The sequence below is a fragment of the Corvus kubaryi genome, unplaced genomic scaffold, assembly GCF_017639235.1.
Source record: "Corvus kubaryi isolate FWS band 111438036 unplaced genomic scaffold, C.kubaryi_AGA036_p1.0 37387, whole genome shotgun sequence".
Lineage (NCBI taxonomy): Eukaryota > Metazoa > Chordata > Aves > Passeriformes > Corvidae > Corvus > Corvus kubaryi.
In genome coordinates this window covers 6,069,486-6,080,031 of record NW_024581129.1, presented here as the reverse complement: position 1 = coordinate 6,080,031, position 10,546 = coordinate 6,069,486, and the positions used below count along the sequence as shown (strand labels likewise).

The window sequence follows — 10,546 nt, the reverse complement described above, 5'->3', positions numbered from 1 at the left end:
CTGGCTGTGTGGTCCGGGGCCCTGCTGATCAAAGGAGGTGCTCTCCTGGCCTGCAGCACCACCCACAAGCTACCCAGACAAAAAAAAGGGGCACCCCCAGACTGCCTGTGCCCTGCACAGTGATGGGGTGGCAGAGCCGAGATTGTCCCCCACAGGCCAGGACACTGTACAGGTACAGGCCGGCATGACCCACAAAGGGTCTTGGCCAAGAAACAAGGCCAAATCTGGCAAAGCATAAACATATGGAGGAGATCTGGAGGGTGAGTGGTAGTCCAGACAAGAAGGCAGCCACCACCATCCATCCTCCTCCAGTGCATCCAGGTGACAGAGCAGGTGCAGGTAACGGGGGGCTGTCCTGGGAAGAGCCAATCGGGGAGGGGAGCTGGGGGTACGTGGCCCCGTGGGGGAAATAAAAGAGGCAGTGGAGGGTGGTGGGGTATGAGGCAGAGTTGGGGGTAAGTGTTTCCCTCCCCCTTTGGGGTACTGGGTGGTTTTTATCTATCCCACAATGAGGCTGCTGGCTAGGCCCTCCTGGCTCTTTGGGGCTATGCTGGGTCTGCTGCTTGGCTGGTGTCAGTGGGTGTGGTGGAGAAAGCTCCCCAAAAGAAGAGGCTTTTTGGGATGTGTGGCTCTGTTGGGGGAACAGAGGAGGGGAGGCTGGAGCAGCCCTTGAGGTCTGAGTGTTGGGATTAAGGCTATGGGGGATGTTGGATTGAGCCAAGAGGTGGCTCAGCCTGGTCCTTCTGGAAGCTGGAGGGGGTCTGCAGCTGGATGGATGGGATAAGAGCTACTGCTGCCTGGCCTTGGTTACTGGGACAGGAAACAGGGAGAGATAGGATGAAAAAAACCACCAAAACCTTGAACTTAAAGCGATGGTGTGAGGGAGCCCTTGGAGGCTGCTCTGAGCTGCAGGTGTTGGCTGTAAGCCTGGAGGGGAGGAGAGGAGGCACCATCTGTGTGGGATCAGCCCCTGAGTGTGTTGATGCACAACCTGCATTTAGGGGTCCCATGATGGTGTCTGCTCTGAAAATATCTCCCTTAATGCTGGCTGGAAGCCTCGTTTTTCTGACAAAAGCTTTCTGAAGGCCAGTTCTTTGTTTATTTGTGTGTATATCTCTGGCTTTTATCAGGAGGTGCTTAGAAATTATTTTTACCTGTCCCTATTTCATGTTCACCTGGCAGTCTGTACTAATTCCTGGGTTTCCAGAACTCTTTTTTATCAACTGACCTTGGTCACTTCATGTCCCTGCACATGACCATGTGTCTTTCCTAGCTGGGGATGCTGGTGGAGGAAGCCAGGCTGGGCTCTGTGGTAGAGTGAGAGAGGCTTGGATGTGGTTGCATGTCCTTAAATCAGACCTTGAGCTGCTCCTTTTGGAGGCAAGAGGCCTTGCCAGGCTTGGGTTGTGCGTCAAAGGAAATGTAAAAGCCCAAGGATCCGGGCTGGAGGAAGTGGATGTTCCTGTGACCGTGGGGAGTCTGTGTCTTGTTTCCTCCTGGGACTGCAGCAGCAGCTGTAATTTCTGTAGCCTGATATTAAGTGGTAGTTTGTGCTTGTATTTAGTTCAGTGGCTCAGCTGAAGTGTGTGAGGATCCTACCAAGCCCTGCTTGGGGCAGGGGATCTCCAGTGTCTCCCTTGCTGGGAGTGTGGGGTGGAAATGAGTGGCCCAGGCTGCTGGTGGGAGTGGGGCGTCCCAGCCCCCTCAGTGGCTGGCAGGGGATGCTGCTGGGCAGCTGTGACCTGACGCTGCTCTGTCCTGACCCCCAAGAGCACACGAGGGTGTTCAGCACCTCTCTCAACTCTGCCAAGATGCCAGTCAGGAAGCACAGCCAGCACATGAAGTTGTTCAAGAACAAGGGCAAGGATGAAACTGTGAGTACCCACCTGCCTGTGCCAGCACTTTGGGATCCCAGCAGAGCCCACCGTTGGCAGAAGCTGATGGAGAGGCTTCTCAAGGTTCATGGTCCCAAATCTACCTGTGTTAGGGAGCAGGGGAATGGCTCTGGATCCTTTCAGCTGGGATGTTTGGGTGGCTTTTGGGATGTGGTGTGGGGCTGGCTGGGCTGCAAGGAGTGTGGTGGCACAGGCAAGGGGGATGTGAGTTTTGGGTGGGTGGCTTTGGGAGGGAAATGGCTCAGCCCCAGCCTGCTGAGCTCTCCACAGCAGTTATCCCTGCGGAGTTGGAGCTGGTATGGGATGTCAGATGTGGGATCTGTCAGCTTGATTTAAGCCAGTAGAGGAGATGAAGGTTTGCCTTTCAGGTTCAGCAAATCAACTTTTAAAAACACCCACTGGTTGCTGGTTCATCCAGCAGCCCATGTCCTTGGGAGGCACAGAGGGAGAGGTTTCCTCTGTCCCATCTCCTACATTACCCTTCAGGCCTTAGTGAGGAGGTGCTGGCTCTGCACTCCTCCCATGGGAAATGTGGGGCAGATGGTGGGGGATGAACTCCCTGGGAAATGGGGTGCTGCAGACACGGGTGGGATGGTGCCCTTCTTGCCCCCCAGACCCTGCGGAGGCAGAGGGTGGAGGTGAGCATCGAGCTGAGAAAGGCCAAGAAGGATGAGCAGATCCTGAAGCGCAGGAACATTTCCATTCATGTGAAGGAGGAGAATCCTTCTCTGGGACAAGATGGAGCATATGAGGTGAGTGTCAGTGCAGCTGGAATCATCCCCACCTTGGGCCACTACCAACTCCAGCTGGGGTGGCCTGGGTTAAGTAGTTGGTGCCATTCCTGATCTCCATGCCCAGTACTGGGGAGTGTTTCAGACTACCTGGTCTTTGTCTGTGCAATTTTTCTTGGTGATGTCCTGCTGGCCTCCCTTGATGGCAGGTAGAACAGGCTGGTGCTCTGGCTCGCTGGGAGCTGCTCCTGTCTGGCTTCCTGCACAGCCAGGGGTAATTACTGAGCTCGAAGGCCCATTATGGTGTCAGTGACTCTTTCAGTGCTTGATTACAAGCAGTAGTTGCCTTGAAGGCTTTTGTGGATTTTCTTCCTCTGCCTCATCTCGAAACTGTGTTGCATAAAGAATAGACACCTCTTAGATATGAAGTGGTGACTGAGTCGGGTCTAGACGGCTGATTGACTGCCGAGATTAAACCGGAGGGAGTCCCAGCTCCCCGTCTGACTCAGAATCATTCCTTGTGACACAGATTATTCAGCCGTCCTTGGAGGAGATCGTGGAAGCCGTGAATGGGGATGACACTGAGCTGCAGCTGCTCGCCACCCAGGCCACCAGGTATGCACCCAGCTGCTGGAGCTGTGCTGGGGCCTGGGGGCAAAAGGCTGCAAGTTCCTGTTTGAGGAGCTCTCTAGAGAGATGGCAAAGGGAGAAGGAGCCTGGTAACACAAACTGCCCGTGGGAATCTCAGCTGGTGCCTGTTCTGTGCCCTGTGTGCTGTGCTTGGCTCACAGTCCTGTGTGAACCCAACCAGGGGGTTGGCTGTGCCTCTCCTTGCTGTGCCTGTGCTGTGCCAGGGATCACGTTGGATCCCACAAGAAATTGAGTGCCAAATGTTTGGGCAGAATAAGGACGGGAGAGCCTGGCTCTGAAAAGGGTCAGAGCTGAGCAGGGGCTGTCCCTACAAGGGTTGGGGGCATGAAGGACCATAGAGTGCCTTCATCACCCACCTGGCAGAGGGGATGCCTCCTGAGGGTCCAGGAGAGGCTGCATCCCTGCTTGTGCTTCCTTGGCTGGCTCCAGCTATTGTACCAGTGATCTGGGACCAGCACCATCCCCAGTGAGTATAGCTGTGAGGATGTCCAGGCTTTACTTCCAGCAGACACCCTGCTGTTGCTTCATTATGTTTAGCTGACTCTTCCCTTTTTATGGCAGCCCTTCTGCTGAGGGTTTGTTGTGGTGGGATGCTGAACCATCAGTGCTTCCCCTGCAAGCCACAACCTTGTGTTTGGCCACAGGCCTATGGGCTGTGGTGGCACCGTGCAGGGTTCCTCATGGCTGGCTGTGCTGTGTCCTCTCTTACAGGAAGCTGCTGTCCAGGCACAAGGACCCCCCCATCAATCAGATCATCGAGCTGGGGATCATCCCCAGGATGGTGGAATTTCTGGGCCGTGCTGACAACGCTGCCCTGCAGTTTGAGGCAGCCTGGGCACTGACCAACATTGCCTCTGGCACCTCAGAGCACACCAGGGCCGTGGTGGAGGGAGGGGCCATCCCAGCCTTCATCTCCCTGCTGTCCTCCCCACACATGCACATCAGCGAGCAGTCAGTGTGGGCCCTGGGTAACATTGCAGGTGAGGGGACCTGGAGGGGCATTTGGAGGTCCCTGACTGAGCCAGGGACTTGATGATCCTTGTGGGCCCCTTCCAACTTGGAATATTCTGTGATTCTGTTGGGGAGATAAAGCATTGGTGCTCTGGTCCCTGCAGCTTTGTCTCCAAGCTGCTGCCCCTATTGAACCCCATAACTCTTCATCCCCTTGGTGTGGCCTGGCAGCCTTTGAGATCCTATGTTGGCTCTGCAAGATGATTTTGGCCAAAGCCAAGGGCAAGACTCTGTTCTGCTGGGGTGGTTTAACTCACTAATGTCACCATAGAGAGAACAGAATGGGTCATACCTGGTTGGCCTGCTGGCACTCCAGTCTGCCCAGTAAATCTTTCCCATCTGGAAATGCCTAGTGGTGTGTGGCTGGTGGGTCACCCAGCCCTGGCCCTGCAGGTCTGATTGCTGTTTGATGTTGACTGTCTTGTGACTCAAGCAGATGCAATGACTGACCCTTTTTATCTGCCCAGGCGATGGCCCTCTCTACAGGGATGCTCTTATTGCTCGCAATGTGATTCCTCCCTTGCTGGCTCTGGTGTCACCTGCAACTCCAGTAAATAACCTTCACTTTCTTGACTTAACAGCTCTTAATCCCTTGGGTGATGGGTGAGTCCACTGGCTGCCTTGTGCACAACAAACTCTTTGTATAATTGAATGAGACCCTGCTCTAAACTGCTTTTGTGGCCCTGCCTATGCACAAGGCTGGGGATGCCAAGCAGGCACCCCAAGTCAATGGGATTTCTTCCATTCTTGGCTTTCTTACCCAGCTCTGACTATCTCAGGCTAGGAATAACGTGAAACTGGTGCAAGGCAGACTTGCATATGCATGTGGAAGGGCTGAACTTGCCCTTCAAGCTTCCTCCTGCTGCTTTGTGGTTTCTCTGCCCTTCTGCAATGGTTCCTGCCCCACTATTCTCTGTCCCTGGTGTATGAGAACCTTCACAGGATAACATGGACTGAGAAACTCTTGGGGGCAGTGAGGATCTCACACCTGCTTTGTGTTTCAGGTTGGGTTCCTGAGGAACATCACCTGGACACTATCAAACCTGTGCAGGAACAAGAACCCCTGCCCTCCCTTGGATGCTGTGAAGAAGATTCTGCCAGTCCTTGTCTTCCTCCTGCAGCATGAGGACAAGGAAATCATCTCTGACTCCTGCTGGGCTGTTTCCTACCTGACTGATGGCTGCAATGATCGCATCCAAGTTGTGGTGGACACAGGGATTCTCCCAAGGCTTGTGGAGCTCATGGACAGCCCAGATATGAATGTTGTGGTAGGGAACAATTAGCAATCTCCACCCTCTGGTCCCTTAGTTAGAAATGTCTGAGAAGAGGGAAGGCACATGCCCTTGTTCTATGTGGCAGCTGTGGTGTGCTGTCCCCTCAGCCTGCAGAATTGACTGCCTGCTTGTCAAGCCACTGCTCTGTTCTGCTTGCTGTTGCTGGAGGCTGGATAGAGACTCTAAAGCTGCTTAGAGCAAATGAGGAATGATGGGACTGTAAATAAACAGCCATCACCCACAATGCCCTCCTTGTGTGAAGGATCAAGCACTTAGTGAGGGATCTTGCTGGGCTTTCTGACATGTATCCCTCAAGGTAAGGACTTTCCTCATCTCCTCTAATCTCTGTCTAGACTCCAGCTCTCCGTGCCATCGGGAATGTGGTCACAGGCACGGACCAGCAGACCCAGGAAGCAATAGACGCTGGTGTCCTGACTGTCCTGCCCCGGCTGCTGAGGCACACGAAGCCAGTGATCCAGAAGGAAGCCGCGTGGACCCTCAGCAACATTGCAGCAGGGCCTTGCCAGCAGATCCAACAGATCATCACCTGTGGTTTATTGCCACCTTTGGTGGAGCTGCTCAACAAGGTAAGGGATGGCACTGTGTTCCTGCGGGAGGAATGTGGGGTTCAGGTGGCCTGGGATGGCTCATTAGTGAAGCACTCAGCCCCAGAGCCACCTGAGCAGGCTGTTTCAGAGCTGTTGAGATCCTTGGGACAGCCTGAGCATCCTGACTTGTCAGTAACCTGCATGGAGACACATCCTGGAGCTACTCTTGGCAGCTCTGCCACGTGTCCATGCATCACCCAAAGGGCTGGGAAAGGGGGTCAGCTCAAGCTGAGTGTAAGGGAGATGGTTATCCTCACCTCACACTGATCCTAGAGGGATACTAAAGCTTGGGAATGCCTTTGCTGTGCTGCTTTTCCAGGGTGACTTCAAGGCTCAGAAGGAGGGTGTGTGGGTAGTGGCCAACTTCATGACTGGAGGAACGGTGGATCAGGTGGTAGAACTCGTCCGTTCTGGGATCCTCAAACCTCTGCTCAACCTGCTCTTGGCCAAAGACAGCAAAACCATCCTGACTATCCTGGAGACCATTTCAAAGCTCTTCCTGGTGAGATCTGTTCATCCTGGATGCCATTTTTTAATCTCATCCTGATAAGATCTTATTTTTTGACTTCTTGCTCCCTAAGAGCAGCAAGGATTGAGCCAAATGCTCATACTGTGTGATTAGAACAATGACTGTTGATTTTTGGAGTAAGAGAGACTTCATACTGTCTAAATTGTCCTTGGATACCCTTAGGTTGTCTAAAGGGCTTGGCAAGATTAAGTTCCCAAAGTGTTGCTCCTCATCCTCTGCTCACTGGTTTGGTTGGCAGTCCCCAGCAGGGACTGGTATTCCACAGGCACCCCAGTCATATCTCTGGCATTGGGTAGGGACCTGATAAATTCAGGGACTGTGATCCTTTGACTTGTAGATCAGGGTTGTAATTACAGTAAAGACCATCTCAGACCTGTTACTGATGGTTGTTTTCCTGCCTGATTTTCCAATGTTACAGGCAGCTGAGAAGCTGGGAGAGACAGAGAAGTTGTGTCTGCTGGTTGAAGAACTTGGTGGTCTGGAGAAAATTGAAGACTTGCAAAACCATGAGAATGATATGGTCTACAGAGCTGCCCTGGACATCATAGAGAAATACTTTTCTGGTGAGGTATGTGAGCCCTTGCTGCTTCTCAGCTGAAAATATGAAGCTTTACGCACTGGAATGAAGCACAGAGTTTAAGGATACTGGAAGAGGTTTTTGGAGGAGACCTCCACATGACCAGAAGTCCTTGCAGCTTCTTTCAGCTGCTTTTAAAGGTCTGTGGAAGCTCCAAGTTGTCAGCCAAGGAGCTGCACAATAGACATGGATGCCTTGATAGCATCTTGCTGCTGGAATTTAAACTGGCATCAGCTGGAGCTACTGCAGTTACTGATATGAATACCAAATGTGGAGAAGTTTCCTCCTTCGGAGCTGAGCTGGCTTGTCACTATGAATGGCAGCCTCCTACTCAGCTGATAACAGTGCTCAGGTTGCATTTGGATTACTTGACCCTTCTCATGGTAAGGAATCTATGGAAAAAGAAGATAGGACACCAGCTAGGAGCTGCAAGAGTCCAATGACTGTCACAGATGTCATGTTCAGTCCTAGCCTTAGACTTGCAGATGGGAAAACATCAGGGAAGAGGCTTAGAGGTCTGGCAGACCTTGGAGCTGTGGCTCAGTTTGGGTGTGAGCTGCAGCAGGGGGCAAAGGTCTGGTTTAGTCCTTCGCCAGAGCAGGGTCTGTGGGGTGCAAGAGGGTGTGGAGGAAATTCTCCACACCAGCTCCTGCTGGAGGGGCTGGATGCCAGGAGAACATCTCCCTAAGCAGTCCTGGCTTGTTGCTGTTCCAAGCAGGCCATTTAATTTGAGTGAGTCCTACCACTGCAGCCACTTTTTTTTTCCTCTTCTTCCTATGGTGTCTGAGCCCAAAGGCTTGGCTGCTTTTGTGTGTGGGCTGCAGGGACACTGCAGCTCTGGGGTGCTGCAAGGAGCAGGAATGCTTGGCCTGGTCTCCAGGGGTTCTGTGAGAGTCAAGCTGAGCTCAACAGCTGCATTTTGAAAACCAGACTAAAACAGAGCTGCTGTAAAAAGGTTAGGCATCATTCAAATGCAGACCCTGTGACTGATTGCTATCATTCTCCTCCTAGGAGAATACAGACCTGGAGCCCCAGACTGGCCAAGATGGGCTGTATGATTTCTCAGTGGAGAAGCAAGACTTCAACTTCTGAAGATGAAGCATGACACAGCTCTAAGCTGGTGGGTGGAGGTGCCTTGGAAGAGCTCAGACATCCAAACCACGAGCAGCAGAGATGCTGAGCCTTTTTACTTCTGAAACTTTTCAATAAATTGCACTTTTGGCTTTGTGCCTCTTGCCTTTAATTATTTTCCCCCTCCTTTAAGCTGCTCTTGCAAATGATAGGGCTTGGTTTTTTTTCCAATAGTATCTTAAGGCCTTGAAGGAATGTGTTGGAGCCCCTGGGCACATTTTCTGGGTAAAAACTTCCTTCTAAGTATATTAAACTGCTGGAGAGCAGCATCCTACCCCCAAATCCATGTGCCGAAACTGCTAGGCTTGACTTGGAGTGGCTGAAAGAGCTCTGAAACTATTTGAGAAGTGTTTCACCCTTCTGCAGGCACCCTCACTGCTGTGGGAAAGGAGGTGCTTCCAGCAGAGAAGGAACTGAGCCAGGGGTAGGTGGGTCAGTGTCCTTGCTGTGTGTTACTTCACTTGGAAGCATTGGGGTGTGCATGTGGGAGCTGCTGAGTAAATGCTGGTCCCTTTGGAAAGAAAGTTGTTGGAGGCAGTGCAGGAGCAATGATTCATGTCTGCTGCAGCTTCCCTCTTGCCATCCATCGATCTGGCTCTGCTCTTTCATTCCAAGGACCTGTGTTTCAGGTTTCCATGGTGTGTCCCTGGCTCTTGTCCTTCTTCTCTCCAAGCCCTCCAACTGTGGTCTCCAGCAGAAGGTGAGGATGGAGTTGATTACATGGCACAAAGGTTTTTTGTGCTGTAGGTTTACAACATGCTGCTGGCTACTGCTCCATCCTTGCAGTGTTGGTAATTCCCAGCAGACTCTTCTCCAACCCTTTGCTCCCTAGGTCTTGAAGCATCTCAAAAGCTTTGCTTAAGGCAGAGTGAGGGAGTGGCTTTCTCTCTCTGCTTTGGGGGGTTTGACTCTTCAAAATGACCCTGGGTGGGCTCAGGGCTTTGCTTCCACAGGTGCAGTGGGAGGTGGTGTGACAGGCACCTCAATCTGAAGGGAAAATCATCTCTTCAGGAAGCAGAGACTCTTCCTCTGCCCTGGATCTGTTCATCAGAGGATTTATGCATTTTTTTCCTGCAGGCCACCCAGGGAACAGGGATTTGGTAGCATAGAAACTATGCTCTGGGAGGAGCTGTGCAGCCCCAGTTGTGGGTACCAGGGCTGAGTCTCATTTATTTATTATTAAAATGCTGGGATCTGATGAAATGCAAAGTGCTCCTTGCATCCAGGGCTGTGGACTTAAAAACACAATACAGCACTGCCTTAACGTGCACCTGAACCAGGGACTGGTGGAGTAACAGGGCTGGTGCTGGCTGGGCTCTGTGGGCCACATTTCCCTGGGTAAAATGAATCTGTTTCCTCAGAGTAAACAGAGCCACAGAGCTGGGCCCTGGGTTGCTGCCCTAATTTTGGGTTGTGGTTCTGTGTGGACCATCCCAGGTGCCTGTTCCCAGGGCCAGGCAGGGCTGCCTCTTACAGCTGCTCTGATCAAAAAAGCAGGATAAAAACAGAAAAGGGAAACCTTTTTGATTCTTTTTCCTGCATGTGGTGGACATAAACCTGTGGTTGGTGGTGTTACACAGAGCCAGGAGCCCAGAGCTGCTCCTTTCCATCCTTGTGCCTGTAACTTAAAATAAAATGTTGTCCTGAAGGCAGGGGCCAGGACAATGTGCCCCTCTCAAACAGAGGGTTGGTGTAGGTTACGGGTTTCGGGGTTCTGGGTCCAGTCGGGACGGCCGGACGTAGACGGATGGAGAGATCTCTATAGGCAGGTCTTGGGACACAGTCGGTTTATTGTAAAGGGCGTGGGTATTGGGGCACTGCTCAGAGCTGCTAGACTCAGCTCTGAGCAGGCCCAAGAGAGTAAGCAGGTGAGAGAGAGAGAGAGGGTGTAAGAGCAAGAGTGGAAGTAAGAGTAGAAGTGGAAGAGAGGAATAGAGAAGAAGAGAGAGAATCAGAAAGTCTGAAGTCCTGGTTACAATACAATAAATCATCTTCTGTACTGAATATTCTAATTGTCACTAACCAATCTAATACAAGATACAAATCCTATAGCATTTACATACAGCCTATAAGAGTTCTTATATTACCATAGAGTGTTACATCTTAACTTCTAAAAACTACTCTTTGGACCCCTTCTGC

General features: G+C 51.9%; 1 protein-coding gene across 1 annotated transcript; it reads left to right on the top strand.

Annotated features, from left to right (window-relative positions):
* Nucleotides 1-920: 920 nt before the first annotated feature.
* KPNA7 (karyopherin subunit alpha 7) lies at nucleotides 921-8,499 on the top strand. Its single transcript, XM_042037557.1, has 10 exons — nucleotides 921-1,874; nucleotides 2,510-2,647; nucleotides 3,156-3,241; nucleotides 3,989-4,257; nucleotides 4,756-4,838; nucleotides 5,293-5,556; nucleotides 5,916-6,149; nucleotides 6,490-6,672; nucleotides 7,118-7,267; nucleotides 8,288-8,499. Exons 1-10 carry the CDS (start codon nucleotides 1,722-1,724, stop codon nucleotides 8,366-8,368), a joined length of 1,641 nt encoding a protein of 546 aa, XP_041893491.1. The 5' UTR covers nucleotides 921-1,721; the 3' UTR covers nucleotides 8,369-8,499.
* Nucleotides 8,500-10,546: the final 2,047 nt, after the last annotated feature.